Genomic DNA, 26,791 nt, shown 5'->3' with positions numbered 1-26,791 from the left:
TGGGAAATGGCATAACTCTGGGGCCTCCCTGGGACATCCTTGGACAAGCTCGGGCAGTCTGTGGTTCTTTCTTTTTCTCTTTTCTTGCCTATTCTTTTCTCTTCTTGCTTGCTTTTGTCTCTTTCTTTGTTGCTCATGCTTTGCACCTAACCTTGCTTTGGGGCCCAAGGGAAAAAAAAAAAAAAAAAAAAGAACTGCTAGAATAAAGGCACCATCTGTGCATACGAACCCTGGCAAGGCCCAGGCACAGTTTTGGAACGAGGTGGGTTTACTGGAGGGACGTGAAAGTGCATCTCCAGGCCTGGGGCCCCGTGAAGCCTCCTTTGGCAGGGGAGACCTTGCTCTGCATGGCTTCCCAGGCAGGCTGCCCCTCCGATGTGCTGCTGAGAGCAGCTGTGCTCCCTGGGGCTCCTGCTCCAACAGCAGAGATAATGAGGTTACCAGCCCGAGAGACGCCCCTGCAGCCGCGGGCCGCTGGCTGCCCGCCCACACGCCCCGAGCCTTCCGGTGACAGCTGTGCTTCCCCGGCTGTCGCAGGGCATTTGTCACAAGACCTGGTGGGCAGGCAGGAGGGCCCCCAGGCAGCTGGCCAGATGCTGCCAGGACCGGCCTTGCCCCCAGGTTTTTAAGCCATTTTCCAGCTTTGTTGCTTCCTTTCTGCTCCCTCTACTTGGAGCTGTTAATTCTTTTTTTTTTTTTCTTTTTCCAATCAGCTGCCCTGCTTTGGTTCCTGGCAAACAAAGCTGCTTTCTCCACTGATTGGAAAAGTAAAGCTTTTTAGGCTCCTGAAGGCATCCGTGCAGTGACAAGCTGAGCAGAGTGGGGAGTGGCAGCCCCCTTCACAGATGGCAGTCAAGGTCAGCAGGGCAGGCACTCCTGGCCCTGGCCAGCCCCACGGAGGGGGAAAGGGCTCCTTGTCACGGGGGGGGGGGGGCAACGGCTGCAGTGCCTGGGGACGTTGAGCCTCTCCCAGCCCAACTGCCCCCCCCCCCCAATCATTGCTGCCTCTTGCCCGTCTGCCCCAGGGGTGCCGGCCCTGCCAGCCTGACAGGTCCAGACTCTTCCATCTGAGTGAGGCTTTCCTGTCTAGTCTGGCCCTGGCCTCTGCCCAGGGCATGCGGCCCTAGAGCCAACCCCTTCCCGTCACGGCCTATACCCCGCCATCTCAGCTCCCACATTTGTGGAAATTTCCTGGAAGGGCTGGGGCGGTCCGTGCATGGCTACGCTTAGGCAATTCCATCTCAGAACAGACCATGTTGCTCCTTTCCCGAAAGCTTTGGCCGTCTGGGACTCATCAGCTCAGCGGGTAGGGCACAGGGATAACAAGGCTGAGCGCTGTTCCTCCCTGGGCCTTAGTCCCCGCCGTCTGCAGACAGTGCGAGCTGGACAGCTGCAGAGACTCGCGCTGCTACCCTGGGAGCCCAGGTCTTGGCCAGGTGGTCTGGTGGACCCCACGGGCTGGAGTGGGGGATTTTAAGGTCCTCTCCCTGGGGGGTTCACATCACAGAGCTTTAGTTACCAAGGAGCAACAACACCTACAAGGAACTAATTTTGGGGGTGCCTGCGTGGCTCAGTCAGTGAAGCATTTGCCTTTGGCTCAGATCATGATGGGGTTGAGCCCTGTGACAGGTTCCCTGCTCAGTGAGGAGCCTGCTTCCCCCTCTCCCTCTGCATGACCATCCCCCACTCTGCCCATGTTCTCTCTCTCTCTCAAATAAATAAATAAAATCATCTTTCTTTCTTTCTTTCTTTTTTTCTTTTAAAGGAACTAATTGTTGGGGACAGCTAGAGTACCACAGGAGTACTCTGGCCGTTCCCTCTGTCCCTCCAACCACCAGTGTCCCAAGCTGATTGCAAGGACAAGGGTGGCCTGGGCCCCCCGTCTGGTCTCTCCCTCTAAGCCAGTTTCCTGGTGGAGAGACATACTTAGCTTTGACCTCAGCTCCCCTAATGGCCAGACAGGTGGAGATCACCAGGACAGCTACCTCGCCTCTCCTAGCCAAGGAGGGAGGTCAACAGGACAGAGTAGACTCTTTCTACAGCCATTATAATCCTGGATTAAAATAATAATCTCCAGCAAGTCTCAGTCTCACCCTTTGATTCCAGGAACTCGAATTAGGGAAATAATTTGGACTATAAAGAGATCTGACATTTCCTAGATTCCAGGATCCGTGGGCAAAGGGGAAATGTATCACATACAGGACATATATAAACCTTCTTGTCTTGCATTTGTTCCATCTTTGTATTCGATAAAGCTTTTAGATGACCGAGGGCCAAGCCCTCCTTCTGTCCCACTGTGCGCAGTTTCCCCGAGAGGCGGGCCTGAAATTGAGTCCTGACCCCGTGTGGCCTGAGAGTGGGATGCTATCCTGGGGGTGTTATCACTGGGGCCTTCCCCCTCGTGGGCGGCAATACACGCCAGGCTGGAGCAGAGCACGGGTTCCAAGTGTGGCTCTGGAGCAGCCTAACCCGGTCCTAACTCTGGGCTGCCCCTTACAAGCGGGTCACCCTGGCAGGTTACTCTGGGGTTAAGCCTCAGTTTCTTCATCTGCTAACGAAGGGCTCAGCTGAGAAGAGAGACTGAGATCCTTTTAAAAGGAGCAGGCTACTGGGTACGTTTCAATCAGGTTAGCATTCACTACTCCTACTGCTGATATTATTGGGGTTATTTATTTTAAGTTACTCTCTTCTTAGGAACAAAGGATGGAACCCCTAACCGTGAACTGAAATCCCAAAGAGATGACATTGTCCTCGTCTGCAAGGGGAAGGTATGTTTGGAAGGGAACCTGTTCTGAAACTCAAGAAGGCTTGGTGGTTTTGCTCTGGACCACTCTTGACAGGGCTTACCGAGAAGGCGATGCCCGTCGAATGGGGAGCCCAAGGAGACTGGTAGCGGAAGGCAGCTGCTTCCTAGAGAATTAAAAGGCAACTTCTGACCAGAGAAGGAGGAGCGGGCGCCCTTACAAATGGTTGCTGTCTCACTGAACACCTTGGAAAGGATCTGGGGCGAGGCGAACAGAGCTTCCTTAAGACGCCAACTTACTTGGGGAGAGTAGGGCGCTGGCTTTGTTCTTGCCATCTGGAAGGCTAACAAATTCCCTAGGGGGCGGCCCCTCTGGGCAGCACCACCTGGCCTCCCTGTGCAGAGCCAGGTGCCCAAGACTTCCCCCCCGATAGGAGGGAGAGTGGCCAGCTCAACTCCGGAGGCCAGGACGGGAGTTTGAATGGATTCTTCTTGAATGTCAGCCCAAGCCCACAAGTGGTCTAGAGTAAAGCAGCTTTCTGCAGCCTCTGTATTCACAGAGACTGGGACCGTCATGAGGTTTCCATGTGTGGCGCGTGGGCAAGTGTGGTCACACGGTGGCATGCGTGCTCCAGGAGGCACGAGCTGTGCGTCAAGGCTTCAAGCGTTAGGGTTCCTCCTTCTCCACCCAGCACTTAGAACCCTACATAATCCAGAGCACAGTATAGGAACGCTGGTGAGTGGTTTACCTTTTCTTTTTAGGTGTGCTCTTGTGGGCTTGGGAGTGCCAAGGGGGCTGTCCTCCAGTTTTCCTTTGCGTCTGTATATCTGAGTCTGCGGGCAGGATGGGGGTTGGCTGGGGATACGAAGGACAGGCTGTGGCTCTGCCATCCTTCCCCACTCCCTTGCCTTGGTACCCCTACAGCCGGGAGAATGCTGGGAATGTGCTAGAACGCCTCTTCTCCCATGCTCACCCCCAGGACTCATCATGCTCCCTAATCCTAGGGGCTCAGAAGATCTAGAACCTGACCAGTCAGCCAGAATGATCTCCAAACCCTCTCACCAGCTGTGGAACACGGGTGCCAGGCCACAGGCCACGGCAACAGCCCTGTAGTCTAAAGACACGGTCACTGGGGGCACCTGGGTGGCTCAGTGGGTTAAAGCCTCTGCCTTCAGCTGAGGTCAAGATCCCGGGGTCCTGGGATCAAGTCCTGCATCAGGCCTCTGCTCAGCAGTGAGCCTGCTTTCCCCTCTCTCTCTGCCTGCCTCTCTGCCTACTTGTGATCGCTGTCTGTCAAATAAATAAATAAAACCTTTAAAAGAAAATAAAGACACGGGGGCGCCTGGGTGGCTCAGTGGGTTAAGCCGCTGCCTTCGGCTCAGGTCATGATCTCAGAGTCCTGGGATTGAGTCCCGCATCAGGCTCTCTGCTCAGCGGAGAGCCTGCTTCCCTCTCTCTCTCTCTGCCTGCCTCTCCATCTACTTGTGATTTCTCTCTGTCAAATAAATAAATAAAATCTTAAAAAAAATAAATAAAAATAAAGACACGGTTGTCGGACAACGAATGGCAGTGGGTGCGGCAGGAGGAAGACAGAGAATGTCAGTCCACTCTCACTGCCCTACTTAAAATCTCAGTTCCATACCTCTCCGTAAATGGAGAGCCAGCCTTCCCGTCTTGTATCCTGTAGTATCCACGCATCCCGCTTCAGCCTTCTCGAAAGCCTTCCTGCAGGCCCTACGCACACGGGGCGTCCTGTCCTGTGTCCATCCCACTCCTACCAAGCCCACCTACGCTCCTGCCTCTGAGCCTCTGCCATACATTTTCTGAGGGCCTGTTCCGTGTCGCTACATGGCAGGCACAGGGCGCTGGAGATAAGATCGGCACAGTTTTTGCCCCCAAGGAGCTCCAGGAGGAGACCCAGCAGCAGCATCTATGGCTAAAGCTGATACAGGTGAAGACAGCAGTGAGCACAAAAATGGGCAGTTCCCTCTGAAATCATACACAGAGGTTGGTTCACAGGATGCTCTCTGAAAATGCTAGTTAATATGTTAATTTTTAAAAAGCCGGAGACTAGCAGCTGTGGGCCTGACCCCTTGAGCCACAGGCCAGGCCTCTGAAATCCTTGGGGGATCCCTGCCTGCCTCCCTTTGCACTGGGGTCTATGAGCTGCTTTGGGGCAGGGAGTTTTGACCCAGCAGGGGCCGGAAAACTGGAACCCACTAGGGTATGGGCCGCTGCAGGCTGGCCCTCTGCCTTCTCTTCTCATGAAGAGGTGTGTGTGGGGGCTGGGCTTCCCTCGGGCCTCAGCTTCTGAAATGGGGGCACGATTCTGCCACAGGGATGGGGGAAGTCAACAACCTGGGAATCCTCTGAGTCTCCTTCATCATTAGAGCACAAATAAAACACAGCCCCAAAGACCCTCTTCTCTCCATTTTCCCCAAGGCTGAACAATCACTACCGCCCTGCAGGGCACGGATCCCCTGCGGAAGGTCCTAATGGAGCCGGAGTCGGCCTCAAGGGGGCGCGCTGGCACCTGCCGCTGCCCAAGGCCCGTTGCTTTCAGCTCAGACTCCCTTTGGGGACCAGCCCTGGGATGCGGATTGCCTTGACTACACTGCTCCCCTGGCTTCACGGATGTTTTGCCCGAGCCGGGTCAACTTGGGATCCTAAGGCAATCTGTAATCCTGATCTGCTCTCTCAGTGCCTCCAGATAGGGAAGAGGCCGAGCTGGTCCAGGCCATTTGATCAGTGAGGGTGGGATGCCCACGGGCTGCTAAGCATGGACGAGGGCAGGGCCGGCCCTGAGCAGAGCGCCCACCTCACTCTCCTCCCTGCGCCTGTCTCGGACCCACCAGATCCCCCTCAGCCCGCGAACAGGTGGCCGACAGCACTGGCCCCCATCTGCCCTCTCTGAAGTGCTTGCCTGCCACGTCCTCCTCTCCCCAAACATGAACCCCACTCCCCAAATCATCTCAACAGTGCTTGGGTGAGAAACAAGATTAACCCATGGAGCCTGGCACCTCCCCTTCTTTGCCCTTCCCTCAGAACACCTCGCCGGCACTGGGGGAGGCAGAAGACCCCCAGATCCCTAACTCGAGGAGCGGCCTGTGGGGCCCAGAGGACAGCTGGTGCAGTGTGGCCCAGACTGTGGCACCAGGCAGCTCTGCCAGCAAACCCTGGTTCCCACACTTACTAGCTGTATGACCCTGGGCAAGTCACTTAACCTCTCCCCAGAGGGGCCTCTTTGTCAGGGACTAGGAACAACTGCCACGGTTAGTTATTAGGATAAAGTGAGGATGTGGGCAGAGAGTTGGCACAAGCCCGGCACACAACAGGGGCTGAGAGAGGGCGGGGCTGGCATGGTCTTCCAGAGGGAAGGACAGGCACCGCCACATTCCAGCTCTCAAGGATTCAACCTTCCCAGTAGAGGGGGCTGCCCTGGGGTCAGGGGATGGAGGTCTCCTGTGCATTTGGCTCTTAGCCTTCAGGGTCCCGGAGCACTTCTAGTGTTCCCACAGCATCTCAGGTGACCCACCTGCAAGGTCAACTGTCTCGGAGACTGCCCCCCTAACAGGCCAGCCTGCATCCCGTGCACACCGTGATGACTGTCTCAGGCTCTGCAGTGACCATCGTTTCTGATCGCCCTGCGAAGCGATAGCAACTATAGACAATTATAATTAAGTAAAGGTTGGATTAATATGGTCAATGGGTGTTTGATTGCAATTCTCAAAGACACTGATGCCGGACCGGAATGCGAGGCTGGACCTTCTCTGCGTCCCACCTGCAGAGGAGATCAGAGGACTCACTGCCAGAGTCTGTTCTGACCCCCTCAAGGATGGCCACTGAGAAGCACGGCCACTGCCGCAGAACACACCCCTGCCCAGAGCCCTAGGCCCCTCCGTACAGACACTAAGTCCCCAGGATGCTGGTCCCATTGGCACTGCTGGACTACAGAGTGCAGAGAAGCAGACCTTACTTCCAAGATCTCAGGGGAAGTTCAGCTATAAGGAAAAGGTGCCAATAAATCCATCCCCCTGAGGGAACAGAGGGAGCCTGCAGCGTCTTAGGGACAACTTCAATTTCTGCCCAGGAGACTCAGGAATAGAACCAATGAGGAGCTCTGTCCAAGGGGGCTTCTAGACAAGACCGATGTTTCTCTCATCCCTGAACTAGGCATGTTCCCTGGCCCTTGGGCCTGGGTGTCTACTCAGGAGGGGCCTGACTGTGCACCGCAGGTCGGTGAGGCACCCCAGAGGCCAAAGTTTTCCCCAGGCCAACTCCATGCCCAGATATACGCTGGGCACAGTCCTAGAGCTCACTAAGACAGCTTCTTTCTACACACACACGCCCATCACACATACACACACATCTGCACACACCTACACACCTTACCCCGGCACACCTGCACCCGACCTGAACCCTCAAATGCTGCAGGTGGCCTGGCGGTTGAAGCAACTGTCCAGAAATCCCCATCCCAAGGGTTCCACACAAACACGATCGCTGCACAGGACTGGGGCGGCGTCCCTTCCTTCCCCATAGTTGAGTTTCTCCTCCTCTAAAACGGATATTCTTAGTACTTATTATCCACGTTCTCCTTTCAACAGCGAGCTCTGGACAAAACCCCCAGGGGAGACACCCTACGGGGGGAGGGGCGTGTGAGAAGTGGCACGTCAGAGCAGGTGCAGAAGGAGAAGGCCCCAACTCACAGGACTCGAGGTTCGTCTGCCCCAGCTGCCTCCTCTGGGGCTCCCCAGGGAAGGAGGAGGGGCTGGGGAGGACAGAGGGTCCCTGAGGACCGGTCCTTTCTGCAGCCACACGCCTCCATACGGTGGCTCGGCTACGTGGGGACCTGGCAGGGGGGAGTCAATGATGCTTCCAAGTCATAACTAATGAGCAGCAAAGGCGTCAGAAAGGCTCCTCTCCACCCGGCCCTTGGCCAAGGCCACAGCAAAGGCCAGTCACCAAGCAAAAGCTGGATCGCCTGAACGGGGGCAGCCTCGATTTGTGTGTGTGTGGGGGGCTCTTCCATATTTTCTGGAAGGCAGGTCAACGGAAGTGGAATTTATGTAGGGAGTGGCCTGGGAATGAAGCAGCAACAATGCTGACCTCTGCCCTCCACAGAAGCTGGGAGACCCTCACCAAGAGATGTCACTGTGCAGCCGGAGACACAGAGCCCGGTGAGCGCAGAGCCAGGAGCTCACTGAAGACGGAGGCCAACCTCTGAGCAGGCACCAGGGGTGGCCACTCAGCACCACTGAGCCCACATCCTGCCAGGACACGACACTTGGGAGTGTGGCCCCCTGTCCTGACCACCCAGAGCACAGTTGCTTGGGGACGCTGGTGGCAGGGTTGCAGCACGCCTGTGGGATGTCACAGGTGAGGTCGGAGGAGGCAAACCCCTTTACAGAACTAGCAGCTCTCTGGCTGGGGAAGGAGCTGTGGGGGACAAGCTTTGCAATCTGTGGACTTGCCCTAAGGATTTTCACAACCAATGTCTCCTGATGGCCCCACCACAGTCCTGGGAAGGAAGCCAGACAGATGCTACGTGGGCCAACTTAAAGATCAAGAGACCGAGCCCAGGGCCGAGAAAGGACGCCCAGGGACGTAAAGTGGGTCATTGGTAATGCTCTGACACTGCGTCCTGTCCCAGTGATTTTGCTCGAGTAGTAGCCAGGCAGCCATGGGGACTCGGGGGGGGGGGGGTGGGCAGACAACTTCTATGGGGTCTCAGATATGAGGATCCACAGTGGCCCACTGTCACCGGTCTGCTGGTGTGGGGTCCTGCCTGCCCCTGGCTTTCCGGAGCCCTCCCACTCTCCTGGTGCTGGGCAAGCGAGGGGGAGCCCAGCGAGGCTGGAGGGAGAGGATGCGTGCGTCCTGGGCTCTCACCTGCTCTGATCTGAGTCCTGGAGGGAGACACCTGAGTCCCAGTCCACGTCCCCTGCTGGCCGCTCTAGGACACAGAACAGAAACAGAGATCAGGGCGGAGCCAGAAACCGGGCTCTCAGCTGCCACTTCATGCACACGGAGAAGAGTTTTCCCCAGGAGTGGCTTACTCCCGAGATAAACTCTACTCTATTCTGGGTCTCAGCCGAGGAAGCAGAGGCACAGTCTGTCACGGTGACCGCTGGTGAGCACTGCCATGGGCCAAGGGGACCGTGTGGGTCCTCTCAGGTGTGGGTGAGGAATGGCCTTTTGTTGGAGTGGCAGGAAGGACGTGTAAGAAGGCTCTCCCTGGCCTGCACAGTTGCACTTCCCAGCAGAGCAGCCATCTGAGAGAATGCCTGTGTTTTCTGTGTGTGTGTGTGGGGGGGGGGTGTCTCCACCAGGAAGCGATGAGGTCCACTGGGGCTGGGGGCAAGTCATCTGAGGAAGGTCCAGGAAGCCTCTTCGGAAAGGGTTGTAAGCCACAGGGAAAAAATCATGGTCGCCTCCACCCCAAGCTCAGAGGGTAGCCTCCAACTGGTCTGGGGGCTCATGGGGGTCTTCAGCAGGTAGACTAGCCGGGAGGTGGTAAGGAGTCTGTGTCAAAGCCCAGAATAACAGGACATCTTGTGGAACGAGGTGGCCAGCGGCTGTGCTCTTCTCCCTTTCCTGCCGCACCCCTCCACATGTACCCTCTGGCCCCTTGTCTCCTCCCGGACTCCCTCCTTTTGCCCCCGCCACCCAGGCCTACAGAGTGAGCCTCACCTGGTGGGCGTCTGTCCCAGGATGGAGTCCAGGCTGGGATTCCCACCCTGGGCGGGACTTGACCCCCAACATTTAACATCTCTTGCAGCAGAAGGCGGTTCATCTCCACCTGGTCAGACAGGGATAAGGCACTGCCCCCGGTGCCCAGAGCCCCCAGCTCTGCAGCTCGCCAGAGCCCCCCCAGGAGGGCTGGCCTGGAAGCAAAGTCCTCCTCGCAGGTCAGAGACAAGCTGTCCAGGTCTCTGCCTGAACCTAGACCATCCTGAAGGGCGTAGGACCTTCCTTTCCTCAGGTTGGGCACGTGGGCGACCTTGTCACAAGGCCCAGGGCCCCCAGGCCGGCCCAGGGTGACTCCGTGAACAAAGTTCTCTTGCAAAGAGCCAGACCCTGGCGGCAGACTCCCCTCATTGTCCGGCAAGGCCTGTACTGCTTCTGGAGGCCACGGGCTCCTCCCGTTCCAGCACTCCAGCCCATTAGAAGGTGGCCTGGGAGGTCTGGGACCGCCGTTCTGGGCAGGTTCCTCCTTGTTGATACCGCTGTCCAGCTGCCCATCGGGTGGATTCGGAGTAGGGAGGACCTCCTCCGCATCGGGCAAGGAAGGCTGCTCTGACAGAATCTCAGGTGCGCCCCCCTTGACTCGCCTGAATTTGGGTTTCTTGGACGGCCGCTCATGAGAAGTGAGGCAGGGGCTCACCCCCTGTTTGCCTGTGGACATTTTTTCCTTCAAGGCCCTCACTTTGGACTCCAGCACAGAGGGGCCTTGGAGCTGCATGCCCCATGCCCTGCCATGCTGGGGGGCCATCAGGCTGGGGGTTCGGTCTTCCAGAGAGCAGGACCAGGGTCTTGGAAGGTGTCCATTATGCAGCTGTGGCTCATGGCCACTTCTCTCCACAGCTGAGGTCATCTCCATGGAGCTGGCTGTTCTGCTCCCTATTTGGGTCCCTCTGGAGGAGAAAACAGACAAAGCTCCTGAGACCCAGCATGTGGCCAGTAGCTCTAACAACCCTCTGGGTCCCCAAAGTGCCTTGGGATCGAGCCCTGTGCAGATGCGAACAACCCGGGGACAGAACTTTGAAAAGTGCAAATCACTAGATGGCACAAATAAGTTATTGGGATTTTTCTGCCAATTCTGAGCAGTGTTCTAGTTTTTCTATTCCCATTTTACAGATAGGGCACAATGAAGTTTCAAACAACAGCCAAATGTGGGCCAGAGTGACAACAGGGGTCAGATTTCCCACTGGCCCCCATCTCTGCTGACAGGCGGTCTCAGGAGAGAATGTCAGATCTGCTAAAAGCTAACAGGCACCTCCCTTTTTAAGGGGAACCAGAAGGGATGAGGGACTTCAGGAAGATACCACACAGGATCTGACCCCTTGGTCGAAGGTGCCTCCCTGTGTAGAAGCCACAGGACAGTAGCATGGGGCTGTGCTCCGAGGGTGGCCACGACCAGTCACCAGCTCCTAGCCACATCTGCTTTGTGCCAGGCAGGCCTGCCAGAGCTTTCCAACACCCTCTCTCAAATGATCCTCACACACTCTGCCAGAAGGGGATTATCTTCCTCACTTTCACAGACAGAGAAACTGAGGCACACAAAGATCTGGTCACACGGGCTGAAAGGAGGCTGGATTTGGAAAGCCAATTTCCTTCTAAGGCCAGGGCTCTTTAAAGCACTCAGCGATGGGGTGATTATTAACCCTTCCCCCAACCCCCTCTCCAGTCGGGAGAGGTTAAGTGACTCGCCAGAATTGCACGGCTCCTTGGTGGCAGAGCTGAAGTCAGTGTATTCACAGAGAGTGAAAGTGAGCTCAGGATTTTACTTACCAAGTGGTTCAGTGCAACAATATTTACCCCACTCGCCGAGAAAATGCTCCTTAAACACCGTACATTTAGATAGGTCTCCCTTGAAGTAAACCGCATGTATAAAAATTCATATTTACATGAATTACAAATTAGAAGTGAATTTTTCACTTCGGATAGGAACTAAAGTTCACCACAGGATTCTCTGACATGTCAGGTCCCTCCACCGTCGTGCACTACAATTCGATGTACACGTGTTTCTGGAATGTACGTGGTTCAAAAGGCACAATACGCACATAGCGCAAATGTCACATCAGCCTTAAGCCTGCGAAGTGTAAGGAGTCTCTTCAGGAGGGCGAGATGGTTTCCTCTACCAGCTGGTCTAGAATTTACCAACTTTCACTTTGCAGCCCCCGAATCCTCTTCTCTCAAGTTCGGTTCCGAAAGCAGGGGATTCGGGGCGATGCCAGTGAGAGGAAAAGAACTTCCTGACGGGCCGGCCCTGGACCCCGCACCGCCGGAGCCCGCGAGCCTTGCGCGGGGCTCCCCGGGGCACCGAGCCTCCGGGGCAGCCGGTCGAGCCCGGGGTCGCCTCCGACGCCCACAGGCTGACGCGGGAAGGACGCGCAGGGCGGTGTCCCCGAGCCCCGGTCCGCTCCGAGGCCGGGCTCCCGCTCCCCGCCTCCCCTCCGCTCCCCGAGGTCCCCCCCGTCCCCCGCCGCCCCGGCCGGCCCGGCGCCTCGCTCCCGCGTACTCACTGGGGGCCGCCGCCCGCGGGCCGGGCCGCCGCCGCCTCGGGCGCCGCCTCCATCCCGCCGCGCGGCGCGGCCCTCCTCCGGCCCTGCGGCCTGCGCTCCGGCCGCGCGGTGGGGTGCGGGCCGCCGGCCGCCTGCGGGTCCGCGGGGGGAAGCGGGCGCGGCCCGGGCTGGCAGGCAGCGGCATGGGCTCTGCCAGCGCCGGGAGAGGCCGAGCCCGGCGCGCCCCGGGCCGGGAGCGGAGAGAGGGAGCGCGGAGGGCAGAAAGGCGGAGCAGCGGAAGGGGCAGGAGGAGCGGGGCCGGGCCCCCTCCCCGGCCTCCGCCGCCCTCCGCTCCCTCCTGCTCTCGGCGCGGGCTGCCGCGGGCTCCCCCGTCCCCGGGAAAGGAGGACGAGCGGGGCCGGGGCGCGGGCGCGGGGACCGAGGGGGCGCGGGGCGCTCGGAGGACCCCGCGGGACCGACCCCCTTCGCGCGGGGCCGGCCCGGCGAGGCTTCGGGGCGCGCGCGGCGTGGGACCCGGCTGCCGGCGAGCCAAGGCTGGGAAACGCGGCGTTCCTGCCGGCTCCGCGGGAGTGCGTGGAACTCTGCCCCCGGCGCTGGGGAGGAGGCTCGGCTGTCCGGGGGGAAGCTAAGGAATGCCCTTTGTTTAGACAACTTTTCCAGAGATCTCGGGCCCTTCTCTCCGAGGTGCCCTTGTCTCGGAGGTCAAGGTCATTCGTTTCTGCCTTTCAGAGGCTCGAGGGTACCCGGAGTGGTGGCGGGTTCCCTCATCCCGCCCGGCCAGCGGGAGAGCCTGGTACCTGCCTTGCCAGCCCCAGAGACAGGGACGGGTTCTCAGAGCCCTGGGGACTCCTGAAGGGACTTTGCCACTTTCTTCACACCTGGGAGGAAGTAGCCTTAAAGGGCTTCACCTGCCAACGGAGCTTTCTTTCTCTTTCCACCCAGAGGGAGGTAACGAATCTCACCTGTTTCCAAACATTTGTCAACAAAGGACAGGAAATAGTAAGAGAGTTAGGACCCAGGAGATTCCAGAAATCTTTGCAAAGGGAAAAGGGCTCGTTCATGGTTCCTTCAGCCAGACAAGCTTCTCGCTCAAGTATGGATTGTGCTCCTTTGTGCTTGTGTGGTCCTGTCACCCTCTAGATGACAGGCACAGCAAGACCACACAATGGGCTGAGTGCCTGAACCGGGGTGGAGGGGATGGATGGCTTCCAGGCGAGGCCTTACCCTGTCGTAGGTGGGGGCATCTGGGCAAGGCATGAGCCCCCCCACCGCTGCCCCAGAACGGAGAGCAGCTATCTGGGGAGATGGCTGTATTGCCCTTGGGCTGATTTAGGAACCTGCGAGATTATCTAGGGCAAATCCTCTATGTTACAGAACAGGCCCAAGGTCACACAGCTCTCCTGTTGGGTGGTCTCCAAAGTCTGGGGTCAGCGATCTTGCAAGTGAATCCCTACTTCCTTCCATATTCCCAGACCAAGCTGTTCTTCCAGCAGGGCACTTACCGCCATTTGTTAGTACGGATCCCTGCGTAACACAGTCATGTGCCACTTATGGAGATTTATGGAGGCACCGTGCACCTGGCATTGGGCTAAGCACTTTACGTTCTTTATCTCATAGGGTAACCGTAAAAGATGGGTACTGTTATTGTCTCGTTTCTACAGATTATGAAACTGAGTTAAGTGATCTTCCCAAGATCACAGAGCTCATAAGTGGTAGGCTTTCTAGCGTTCAAGACCTTCAGCTCAACCACGCCACAGAGTGTGGCCGGCACTATGCCTGTGCGAGTTGAGCATGGAAAGAGTCAGCCTGAAAAATCAAAACATTGTCAAGTGCTGTGAGAGCAAAAACACGCTTGCCGCCCTGGTCTAGCCCTTCCGGTCTAGATACTTTCTGCCTTCCTTACTCCTGCTATCCAAGGTAAAGTTCTGGAAACCTCCTAAGACCTCTTCCTCGCATCCATTGGCAATTCCAAACCAAACAACAATACTCTTACTGTTATTGGGGAACTTCTGTGAGCTAAGAGACTCCATATAGGATCCCTTAGATCTTTACAATAATCCCACCAAGTGAGTATAGTGTATTTCTTTAGAAATAAGGGAATCGGGCTATAGAGAGGTGAAAGAACTTGCCTGAGGCCACACGGCTAGTCTACTCAGAATCTGAATCCAGTCCGGTGGGGCTCCCAGATCTTCTGCCTTCCTTCCTTTTTTCAGAGGCATCTCAGAGCCCAGACTCCAAGAGGTAAGTAATTTCAGGACTCCTATTCCCCACCCCCGGAAGTTAATGATCTGTAAGGCAAGTTTTTGAAAGTTCCAGCAAAAGCTTAATGTTTAAAGGAAACCTGCCCCCCCTTTTGAGATGCAAATAATCACCTTCAGTTTACTCATTACATTTGTGACTTTACACTTAATATAGGGGGATGGTTTTTAAACCCTACAGAGGTTTTAAAAGCCATCTACATGTACCAAGAAGCCTATCCTCAGAAGCTATTGAATTACCACAACAGTCACACGTGGGAAGGTATTTCTCATTCATCTGGATTCTGTTTGGTTCAGCAAACATGCATTGAGTTTCTACTATACGCCAGGCACAGGAAAGTCAAAATATAGTACCCACAGGCCCTGTCCTTGAGGAATTTCTGGTCAAGCTGGGCAGGGGAGGGAAAGAGAAACTTCCCATGTGAGCTGTCCCCAGTCAGGCTAGCACAGGGTGGTGGTGAAGGTCGGCTGACAGGAACAGCTGAGGTGTGTGACTGAGGTGTGTGTTGGGTAGGAGGGGTATCACGGAGCGCAGGGTCTTGGACAAAGAGCAGGTGCCAGCCAGACGGGGCTGGGGGCAGGGGAGAATTAGCATAAACGCAGGCAGCAAGTGTGAAACTGCCTGGTTCCCCTGTTACTACGTGTCAAAGTTACACTGGAGAAGGCAAGGGCAGGGCTGGCTCTGCAAAGCAGAGGTGACGTGGCCTGCTGGAGGGCATCTGGGGTCCGGGTGAGGGGCTGGACACTGTCCTGTGAAGTGGACGTCCCTGGAAGGTGGGTTACCTCGAGCATGGCCCCTATGTCCTGTGTATCAGAATCCTTCATTACCGTGTTTTGGAGGAACAAAAATACGGGGTAAGCAGCAATCACATAGCCTTCTTCCTCCATTTGAACAATGAGGGAAACCCACCATCCCAAGAAGCCTCCCTCCACGTAGCCTGGATGGAAACACAGCCTCTCACGCCTCCTGCCCGCCTTCCCTCGACAGGCTCTGGACACACAGCTTTGAGCGAGGAGCCGTGTTGGATGTGGAAATCAGGTTCCACTTAGGATAAAGGGAGGGGTGAGAGATGGTCCTTCAGGTCACACCCTTAGAGGTGGGGGGGTAGAAATGAGGTGGGAGGGCGCCTCTGCCATCCCTCCACTGTACCCCCTGGAGGAGCTGGTCACCCCTGTCTTGGACATGGGGCACGTGATCTGAGGAGCATGCAGAGGCCACTGACGGCTCCTGGGGATGCGGTTCATAGCTCCAGGGTCTGCCCTCAGGCTCTTCCCTTTTCCTTCCAGCAGAGGCTCAAGAGAGCCCTGGGACCTGTCTCTTCCCTGCCTGCCTCTCCTCTGCTTAGAACTCTCCTGCCACTTGCCAAGGGCTGGTGTGGCCTGGGCCTGTGTGGATGCTCCTGGGACACTGGTGAGAGGCTGAGTCCAAGGTCTGCTCATGGAGATTCTGACTCTTTTGGCTGGAGTAAGGCCCAGAGTCAGCCTTCTAGCAGCCCAAGTGCTTTCAGGCCCAGTCAGGTTGGAGAAGGGTCCTGTGTTCAGACTCCAGCCCCTTTGTAAGGCCTGTGGACCTCCGGCTTCAGCTCCCAGCCCGACAGCCCGTCCCACACTCCTGCCACACAGAACTGCTTCCAGCTCCCCTGACCGGCCTTGCTGATTCCGATCTCCTTGTCTTCCCGGGCTTTCCTTCAGCCTGAAACACATTGCTTCCCCTCACATGCAGTTTGGCTGTCTCCGAGGAGACCTTCCGCACAGCTCAAATGGCCCCCCTCAGGGACGTCCTCCCCAGTTCCTTCCACAGGCCTCCTAACCGCTACGGCCAGACCATTTGTCACACTGATGGGACACAGAGCACTTCCTGATCTGGATCTGTGTCCCCGGCCCCCACCACGTGCCTGCCGCGTGAAAGGCATTGACTAAATGCCAAGCAGCTCAAAGAAAGAAAGAAAAAGTCCCTATCAAGTAAGGCTGCCTGACAGGAGAAGAGGGGCCACTGCTTGCTACAAGGATCAAGGTCATTTCTGAAGGATCTGGTTCATTCGCTCCACATGGCCAGTCCTGCCTCAGGGTCTGCGAGAGTCGGTCCCTGGCAGGGCCAGGCCCAGCACGCAGACTTCCTAACTGCCTCTGGTTTCCCCTGACGCCCAGGCCTGCTTGCCCTGCCCTTCCTCCTGCCTCCCGCAGTGCTCAAGCATCACAGACAGTGGAAGGGGCATTAAGCTTCCATTCTGAGCCTGGAAATCGGGAGATCACATAGTTCTCAGAGTAAGAAACAGATGGGGGAGGAGAGAGCAGACAATGAGGCACTAGCGCAGGCAGGGTGGGTGAGGCTCACCTATTCAGGCAACAGGACAGCAGGGCACCTCCAGGGAGCAGCCACCTTGCTATGCGTCTCTGCACACTCCAGCACACGGGCGTGCACATGCACGTGGTGCATACACACGCACACACGCTCTCCTATGTCCCACCTGCCTGAATTGTCCAAGTCCCAAGGAGAAGAGAAGCATGGTTCTTACCTCGCCGGCGTCAGCCTGAACCCCTCCCCCAGGCGGCTGGACAGGGCGTCGTCCCCCAGGGTGATGGGACAGGGACCTCCTCTGGAGATAAGGACTTCAGACTTCCCTGCCTTTGATGCCCCTCACCGCACCTCTGCCCTCACTCTGCCAGGCATCTGTTCCCATGCCCAAGTCCAAACCACAACTTTTCATTTCATAATCCTAATCACAGGGAAGTGACTGGGATTAGGAAACTATTTGAATGCCCTCCCTCCTATTCTAAGGCGCCTGCTCTGCGGGGGGCGGCATCAGCACAAGGAGAGGACACCTGGCTTTCGCCTGCCTGTCAGTGATCACTACCATCTGGGCTGATCACTACCATCTGGGCCGAGTCACTTTTCTCACCTACAGAATGAAAGCAGATTCAGGGAGAAAGGTGCCGGAGCATGACTGAGACCTGAAGTCATGTTTGTGACAGTTTTCCATCTTGAGAAGAGAGAAGTGCTCAGAAATAGAGTAGTGCTTTGCTTAAGACATATGAGAGGCTATGAAGAAATATAGAAGTAGAATCCAGAAAAGCAATAACCCATTGATGGCAACATTGTTCACAATACAAGGTAACTGAACATAATCCACATGTTTATCGATAGGAGAAGGGATGATTTAGTGTATTTGTAAAATGGAACATTAGAGATCAACGATATTGAAAAATGGTAGCTACACAGAACGACGTGGCCGATTCTTACGGGTTGTAGAGCAAACAGAACAAGGAAAAGAAACAGATGAAACTAAACCATACATTCTGTAGGGACACATGCCATGCCTATGGGGTCACACTAATGGGGAGCAAGAGAATTATTAACACAGATGATTTTATAATGGCCTCCTCGGTGTGGGAACAGAATGGTGGATGACAATTGGGGAGAAGAGTTTCAGAGGCAGAGTAATGCTTTATTGAATTGGGCCGTGAATATATGGATGTTTATTATTCTTTACAATGTACATTATATGTATACACATAACATCATATGTAGAATGTGTGTAATATGTGGTATATATACAATGTACATTATATGTATACACATAACATCATATGTAGAATGTGTGTAATATATCATATATATAATGTACATAAACATATTTCATAATTTTTAAAAATATAGAAACTACATTAAAAAAATCCATTTTACTATATATGTCAAAGAAGATCTGGGTGAATGGAGAAATACTTAGTACTCACAACATTTACTGTGTATTATAAAGATGACAATTTTCATTGAATTTAAAGATTCAAGTGTGAGTTCAGTCAAGACTCTATATTTAGGCAAGAATATTTAAGAAAAAAATTATAAAAGAAAGGAAAGAAGAAAAGGAGGAGAGGAGGTTTATTCTACAAAACACGGAATTGTATTATAAGTTTATAATAATTCAGAGAGGAACTGATGCCAAAATAAACAGAGTAATGTGACATAATGAATATAGTATATATAGAGTACATGTTAGTATATGTACCTACTATACATATTATATACACATAGTATAAAAATGGATCCTACATTTTCTTTCACTAATAAAGGACATTTACAAAAATATATATATAACTAATATGATGCTCAGTAGTGAAATATGGGACATTTTTCCCGAGTTTAGAAACAAGGAAAGTCTATCCAGTACAATAGACTATTCTATCCTATTCAGTGTTGTAATAAAATAGTATGCTACAACTAGAAAAAGAAAAAAAAGCATAAATCATGAAACAAAATTATTTGCTTATTCTATTATTATAGAAAAATCCAAAGAAACTACAAACTCTTTAAATTAAGAAGTAAATTTAACAAGGCTTCTGGCTACAATATCAATATATAAAAATCTATTGCATTTCTATATACTTAGCAATGAACGAGTTGAAAGTGAGATTTATAAAAAGTACCATAAAGAAAAGCATCAAAAAACATCACTTGCCTAGGAATAAAATCTGACAAAGATCAATGCAAGACTTTTGCATTGAAAACTACAAAACAGGAATGTCTGGGTGGCTCAGTCAGTTAAGTGTCTGACTCTTGATTTCAGCTCCGTTCATGAACTCAGGATCATGAGATCAAGCCCCACGTCAAGCTCCCTGCTCAGTGAGGAGTCTGCTTGTCTCCCTTTCCCTCTGTCCCTCCCCTTGCTCACATACTCTCTTTCTTTCTCTAAAATAAGTAAATACTTTAAAAAAAAAAAAAGAAAACTGTAAAACATTACTGAAATTAAAGATCATGTGAATAAGCGGAGGAATATACCATGTTCATAGATCAGAAAAATTATCGTTAAGATGTCAATTTCTCCTGAATTGTTCAATGTATTTGTTTCAGTTCTATGGAGCTGTGGTAATGAAGTACCACAAATGGGGGGCTGACACAACAAAAATGTATTGTCTCACGGTTCTGGAGGCCACAAGTCCAAAATCGAGGTCTCAGCAGGGCCATGTTCCCTCTGAAGGTTCTAGGGAAGGATGTTTCACGCCTCTCTTCCAGCTCTGGTAGTTGGCTTGTGGCAATTCAACTTCAGTCTTCATGTGGCGTTCTCATTCTGTGCGTGTCTGTGTCCAAGTTTCCTCTTCTTATAAGGACATCAGTCATATTGGATTAGGGACTCACTCTACTCTAGTATGACCTCATTTTAACTAATTACATCTGCAACAATCTCATTTCCAAACAAGGTCACATTCTGAGGTACTGAGGGTTAGAACTTCCAACCTATGAGGTTTTTGTGGGGGGGCATAGCTCAACCCATAACAGTATTCAATGCATTCTGATCTATATTACAACAGTTTTTCTTTCTGGGAGCAATTGACGAGCTGGTCCTAAAGTTTATACGGACGTGTAAAGGATATAGAATAGTTAAGACAACTTTCAAAAAGAACAGTGCTGGAGGACTTATGCTAGTAAATACCAAAACTTACAATAAAGTGACTCTAATTTAGACAATGTGGCAGTAGTAAAAGTATAGACAAATAGAATAGACTAGAATGTCCAGAAACAGACTCGCACATGTACAAGCTCCCGATTTACAACCAAAGCTCCATAGCAGTGCAGTAACCAGTGCTGCTGGTTTAATAACCAGTGCTGGGTCAATTGTATATCCATCCTGGAAAGGAAGTAAATCTTGACCCCTTGACCCCTACCTCTTACCATTCACAAGAACTAATGAGAGATTGATCATAGAACAAAATATGAAAGCCAGTCAAGCTCCTAGGAGAAAACAAGAGAAGATCTTTATGATGTTGGGGTAGGGAAATCTTTCCTAAAGAGGGACAAAAAGTACTGACTTTAAAAGACAGAAATGGGGGCGCCTGGGTGGCTCAGTGGGTTGAGGCCTCTGCCTTCAGCTCAGGTCATAGTCCCAGAGTCCTGGGATCAAGCCCCGCATCAGGCTCTCTGCTTGGCGGGGAGCCTGCTTCCTCCTCTCTCTCTCTGCCTGCTTCTCCACCTACTTGTGATTTCCGTCTGTCAAATGAATAAATAAAATCTTAAAAAAAATTTAAAAAAATTAAAAAAAAAAAGACAGAAATGATAAACTGGGCTTTGTTAGAATTAGGAATCTCTGTTTATCAGAAAACACCTTTAAGATCGTGAGAAGGCAAATCACAGACTCGGAGAAGATGTTTGCAATATCTGTCTGCCAAACAGATACCTGAAATTCTTAAAATCATGAGAAGACAGAAATGAAGTTTAAAAATGGACAAAAGACTTGAGTAGGCCTTTCCCAAAAAATATCCAAATGATCAAACAAACATGTGACTAGGTGTTCAAAATCACTTGTCACTAGACTAGTACAAATTTCAGTCATGATGTGACTCCGCTACATTAAAGAACAGAGGAAACATGAGCAAAGCACGTAAAGAATTTACAGGAGAAGAGGAAGTACAAACAGCTACTAACCATTAGGACTTGCATTGTATTTCTGCTGGACAGCTCTGTCCTAGCATATTGCCTGGCACATAGTAGACACTCAATAAATATTTGTTGACCAGATTAAAATAATTATTATTAGGTTATTTTTGTAATCAACATTTTTTTTAAAAAGATGCTATTTCAATAGAGACGGAGAGCACGAAGCACAAGCCAGGAGGTGGGAGTGAGGGCCTAAGAGGGAGAAGCAGGCTCCCCACTGAGCGGGGCTCCATCCCAGGACCCTGAGATCATGACCTGAGCCGAAGGCAGATGCTTAAGGGACTGAACCACGAAGGAGTCCCACAGTTAACATTTCTTAAACGCTAATGTGCAAAGACCACGCTAAGTGCTTCATATGTGTCTTTTAACAGAATCTTCTCAGCAATGCTCATCAGGAAGAACTCACTTTTCTAGGCAAAGCCATGAGGTGTAGAAAAATCAAGCAGTAGGTGGCGGAGTCAGGATTCAGACCCGAGGTGAGTGAATGGAGGAGACCAAGCTGAATCGCTGACCACACCCGCACCACTTTTCTCTGCTGCGTTCCTGAATGTCCAGGAGACGACTGCGCAACCACCTGCGCCTTGCACGCGCGGCCTTGTGGTTAAAAACTTTGTTAATTCTGTGGAGGTTTATTCACGAAAAATCTTAAAAAGGAAGAAATGTTGTTCATTCTAGCTCCGAATGAGTCTTCCCTTCACGTGAAAACAGCCGTCATCTTTGCAACTGCGTAGTGATCGTGCCCTGCTCCCAAGTGCTGGGGCCCAGAGCTGCGGGATTTAGGAGACTGTGGCTCGGTCCCTTTTGGATCTGTCTCTTCCTTCAGCTTCCATGACTCTCTCTTTCTTGGTTATCCTCACTCCTTTCTTTTCTTTCTTTCTATCTTTCTTTCAAGATTTGATTTATTTGATAGAGATCACAAGCAGGCAGAGAGGCAGGCAGAGAGAGAGGAGGAAGCAGGCTCCCAGCCAAGCAGAGAGCCCGATGCAGGCAATGAGGATGGTGGAAATCCATGTACTTGTTGAAGAGACTTTCTAAGGAGGTTCTCAGGGCTGATGGGCTCAGGTCTCGGTCTGTGGGCGCCGCTCCCCACATCGCCCCTCCACGTCCACAGGGATGTGGGTTAAACACTGTCCTTCACCTCCGTCCTCCTCTTGTGGAAGGCGGGTGCCTGCAAGTGCACTGGGGCAGCACTGCGTGGCCTGTAAGTCACCCCCCCACAAGCCTCCCAAATCTGATCTTGCAGAGGAGGATGCCAAGACCCAAGGAGACCTAGGAATTTGCCCACAGTTAACAAGGCTGGTGAGCGACCCCGCCCCAGCCCCAGCCAGGCTTGGAAACCACCCATGGCTGCGTCACGTATCAGAGAGAGTCCCACCCAGACCCCACTAGACTGCTGTTCTCAGATCAGCGCATCCCAAGAATGCTTTCCTCTCGAATCAGAGTCCCGTCCCTGGGGCTCCATGGGGGTGGTCACCTAGGCATGAGGACAGCTGCTCAGTGCGCCCTTGCCACACTCTGAGGGGCAGGGAGGGAGGGAGGAGGACCTGGCTTGGCCCATGGAGGTCTAACCTGGCCAAGCAGAGTGGCTCAGGTGGTGGGTGGGAGAGGGCTCCCCGAATCTCAGAAGCTGCTTTGGGACATCTGAGCCATGGCAGCACCACGGCCCCCCGGAAAGCTGCAGCTCGTCATTGCTCGTTGTGGCCTCCGGTGTCTGGAGCGAGTGCCCGAGGCTGTTCTCGAAAGGGGCCCACTGCTTGGAACACGGCCTCCAGCAAGCGGGCAAGTCGGCCTGGAGCGCCTCGGAGCCCTCACTCCTGGCCGCGGATTCCTCTCTTACTCCCAGAGACACCTTCACGGCGGCCCCTGGGGGTCCCTGGCCCGGAGCTCTCCCACCCTGGCCGGGAGATGCGGGACACTCCAGGGAGGGGCCTGTCTGCGGGGGCCCGGGGACGCCTGTGCTTCCTGAGTGGAAGGTGCCTTTGGGGCTTCCCTCTGTGCTGCGGGGCGGGGGGGGGGCTGCCTTAGAACTAGGATCATCTGGGGCCTCCAGAGGGAAGCCCTTTCCAGACCCCCCGCCCTGGCCATGCAATTGCTCGACCTGTGGTCCTGTGGGGTCCCTGTTTCCCAGGTCCCTCCTGCCCCCACCAGCCTGGGCGATTTTGCTGAGGATACACATGAGCCTCAGAAGCAGCTTCTCTCTGAGCAGAATTCCCTCCGTGTCTGTGATCTCCTGCTAAGTTTTTTCTGGCGTTAAATTAAGGGACATGGTGGGTGAGGTATGGACCCAGATTTGAAAAGTACAGAATTGGACTCTGGCAACCGGAGAGCAGGTTGGCCTGGTCACTCCATGGAGTTCAGTTTCTTCTTCAGGAAATGGTGGACGGGGCTCACAGGTCCCAAACTAATGTTCCCCGGAACCCCAGAATTCCATAAGGTATTAATGGGTCTCCTATGAAAAAGAGAATTCAGGTCCTGTAGGTTTGGGTGATAATATATGCTATGTCATTCTCCTGCCAGGTCATTAGGCCCAGAAGCATTTCGAAGGAAGTCCCACAGTGAAAACTCAACTCAACTCAACCCGCTTACATTTGTCTAACCCTGCCTTTCTCAAAAGTAACTGACCCCAGAAGCCCTTTCCCTCAAAATAAGAGTCAACATCCTGGACACCCACTTGGGACGACCCAACCAGATAATGTCTCAGGTTCCTTGTTCCCGGGGTAGGCGAGGCCTCTCCACCTCAGGGAAGGAGCAGGCAGCAGCTGTACAGAAAATCCAAGATCCCACAGAGAGGTCCATCTGCAGAAAAGGCTCCCTTGGGGGCAAGTGGCAGTCTCTCCCAGCTCCGTTTTATGTTTTTCGTTTTGTTTTGTTTTTAAGAAAACCTCATGCTGGGGCACCTGGGTGGTTCAGTGGGTTAAAGCCTCTGCCTTCGGCTCAGGTCATGATCCCAGGGTCCTGGGATCGAGCCCTGCATCAGGCTCTCTGCTCAGCAGGGAGCCTGCTTCCTCCTCTCTCTCTGCCTGCCTCTCTGCCTACTTGTGTCTGTCAAATAAATAAAATCTTTAAAAAAGAAAAGAAAAGAAAAGAAAAGAAAACCTAGTGCTAGGAGTCAGAGACCAAAAAAGGGAGACTTAAAAAAAAAAATCTCCGTTTATACTCTGATTCTGTGCCAATTTGATTATGCCAATTCACCTTAAAATTAACAGCCTCCGTTTGCCCATCTGAGAAAAGGGAGAACTAGGGCAGCTTGATTGGCACCCGCTCAACACTAGCCCTCAGAAGTTCCCAACCTGGGGTCCCCAGACACCAAATGGGGAGAAAAGCAGAAGCTATATCTAATATTTAAAGAAGCTGAATGGAAATTATACATTTACCGTGAGACGTGTCTTTGCTTTTGACTGATATTGTATCGACTCAGAATGGCAGCATCGGTTGTCATGGGGACAAGGATTATTATGCAATAGAAATGGTTGGTTGGTTAGGCAATTTTTTTTTTTCTTTAACAAACTTAGTGTCTTGAAAGTAATAAACAGGTCAGCTGGTAAGAAAAGGCAAAGAGCTCCTGACTCAAGAGGGTGGACCCCCGACAGGTTTAAAAGCGCTATGGAGGAGAGCAAAGTGGTGGGGGGGACCCAGGAGAGGTTCGAGCGTCCCCAGGGAGTCCCTGGGGGAGACCCAGGGTTGTGTTCCGGAGCGCGTGTCGAGGGTGTGACGTGCCTGTCGCACAGTGGCTTTTCAGGGCATCCTGGGAGAGGTCTCCGAGGGCCGAGACAGGGCGTGGAGCACTCCCTTCCCTGAGCAGAGGGAGCAGAGCCCATTCAGGTGGGCTCAGGGGTCTGGCCAACGTGGGCTCTATGCAGCTTCTTAGAAGGCCTTCTGCCAGCGCCAGTGTCTGAAGGTTTTCAAGCACTTGAAAGTTCTGACTGAACACAGGCAAAGTCCTGCCCTTTGAGCCGCCTGAGTCACCTCTTCATAAGCTGCTACGTCTAGAGACACAGTCTGTGTGGTTCACGGCTGTTAACCTTCCCTCCTAGATGCCGTTCACTCGGAACAGCCTCACTAGACTCCTGTTCTCCGTTCTCCCCATGGGGCTCCTTCCCCCAACCTTTCTCCCCTAGCATCCAGCTCCATTTCTGTACCTGCCTTGGGAGCTGGGCCCACGAGTCTTTTCTCTCTCCTCCAAGGAAAGCCAATCACTGTTGGTAGAGCCCTACACATCACCAGAAAGACAGTTAGCTTTTTCTAACTCTTCAGAGAAGCTAAGACAACAAAGTCTTCCCCTTGCTAATACTGATATTGTTAATAATACCTCTTGCTAAGAATTGGGCCATATCTGTGAAAATTTAGAGGAAACGGGAGGACAGCGGACAGGGGCATTCCATCTCCCTCAGGATCCAAACCAGACTGCTGGCTTTAGCTAACTGGCTAAAGCCGGAAAGGATTGTTCTCTAGCGTATCTGAGAACAAAGCATTTTGCTGTGTGGTTTTTTTTAAAAAAAAAAAATTATGTTAAATGACTGGATAATTAAATGCATAATTTGGGGAGGAAGAGTTAGAAATTAATTAAACTGTAGGAGAAAACGGGAAAGACATTGGACTAAGAGGATCACTGTCTACTGCATCCTTCCAGATTGTCTAAGCTATTTTATAATTCTTTAAGTTGTAGAAAAATGGAGAGTCATGCAAATGACTTTTATCCACAGAAAAGCCTGTTGTATTTAGTGGATAGTCCCATGGATACTGACTAGCAAAATATTGCTGATTTTGCATTTATTTGTAAATGTTTCTCAGCTTTCCAGATGTCTGTATATTTGTGTTTTGGATTCTCTTTTGCCTAGGTGGTACCATGGTACTGGTTCTCTCCTTCATTAATGACTTAAATCACATCTCTGACATGTGTTCCTCTTACAGCCATTACAACTACATGAGAGGCACGATCATGCCCTCTTTTAAAAATTATCTTTTGACACATCCACAGAGAAAGGGCCATGTGAAGAGAGAGTGAGAAGATAGTCATCAGCAAGCCAAGGAGAAAGGCCTCTGCAGACACCAAATCTGCTGACACTTTAATCCTGGACTTCCAGCTTCCAGAACAAGGAAGAATAAATTTCTGTGGTTTAAGCTACATAGTGTGTACTATTTTTTTATGGTGGATTTACCAGACTAAGACTGTATACCTAATTTGTTCATCCATTTACTTATTGGTGGATAGTTTCTTGTTTTCTGTTTTTGGCAGTTAGGAATATACAAAAAATGATCTTTTGATGAATTTGTCCAATTAATATTTCTTAATGTAAACCAGACATTATGGTTGGACACCCAAGGTAGAAAAATAGACAACATGCTAGTCCTTGAGAACAAGCTAGTGTGGGGGATTAGAAGCGGTGGGTAGACTGACAAGTGACCAGATTCAGTAAAGATAAGGAGTGCTCTATTGCTCAGCAATTTAAAAAAGGTTGAGATCTTGCCATTTGCAACAACACGGTTGGACCCAGAAGGTATTAGACTAAGTGGAATAAGTCAGAGAAAGAAAAAATACCATGACTTTACTCCTGTGTGGAATATAAAACACACACAAAAAATGAAGAAACAAAAAAGTAGAAGCAGACCCATACATACAGAGAACAAACGGATGGTTGCCAGAGAAGACGGGGTAGGGAGATGGGCAAAATGGGGGAGGAGATGGGAGCTACAGTCTTCCAGTTCTGGCCTCAGTGAGTCATAGGGATGAAAGGTGCGGATAAGGCCTGTAGCCAATGGTAACGTGATGACGTTGTATGGTGACAGATGGCAGCTGCACTGGTGGGGAGCCTCGCATAACGTGTAGAGTTGCTGAATCACTGTGTTACGCACTTGAAACTAATGCAACGTTGTGTGTTGACTAAACTTCAATTTAAAAAAGGAAGAAAAGAAAGATAAGGAGAACTCTAAAGGTGGAGGGGGTTACTGGTGGCCTTAGTCTGGGTCTTCTTGAAGGAGCAAGGAAGTAATGCTTCTTGGCACCACCTGCGCAGGTGAAGAGCAAGAGGGGAGAATTCTCCGGAGTATCAGCCTCATGCTGGAACCTTCCTGGTGCCTCCATTTTGAGGACAGAGATGAGGACTAGCAGATGGG

General features: G+C 52.4%; 1 protein-coding gene and 1 long non-coding RNA gene across 7 annotated transcripts in view; one reads left to right on the top strand and one right to left on the bottom strand.

The window, feature by feature from the left end:
- KIAA1614 (KIAA1614 ortholog) overlaps positions 1-24,131 on the bottom strand; it is a 48,233-nt gene extending 24,102 nt beyond the window's left edge. The window contains exons 1-3 of one of the 6 annotated variants that reach the window (XM_059146826.1): positions 24,052-24,131; positions 9,435-10,378; positions 8,634-8,697 (exon numbers count right to left, since the gene is read on the bottom strand). In XM_059146826.1, coding sequence (XP_059002809.1) covers positions 8,634-8,697; positions 9,435-10,378; positions 24,052-24,116 — 1,073 coding nt within the window. In that variant the 5' untranslated portion in view covers positions 24,117-24,131. Of the gene's footprint in view, positions 1-8,633; positions 8,698-9,434; positions 10,379-11,989; positions 12,395-14,118; positions 14,221-24,051 lie in introns of those variants that run through there. The other 5 variants (XM_059146827.1, XM_059146828.1, XM_059146829.1 and 2 more) reach the window with 5 other exon arrangements.
- Positions 12,447-25,793, top strand: LOC131815161 (uncharacterized). Its single transcript, XR_009347596.1, has 3 exons — positions 12,447-12,937; positions 21,049-21,153; positions 25,656-25,793. It is a non-coding gene; the product is annotated as an uncharacterized LOC131815161 (long non-coding RNA).
- The last annotated feature ends 998 nt before the right edge of the window (positions 25,794-26,791 follow it).

Source organism: Mustela lutreola, chromosome 14 (genome assembly GCF_030435805.1).
Source record: "Mustela lutreola isolate mMusLut2 chromosome 14, mMusLut2.pri, whole genome shotgun sequence".
NCBI lineage: Eukaryota > Metazoa > Chordata > Mammalia > Carnivora > Mustelidae > Mustela > Mustela lutreola.
This window is presented reverse-complemented; position numbering and strand designations above follow the sequence as displayed.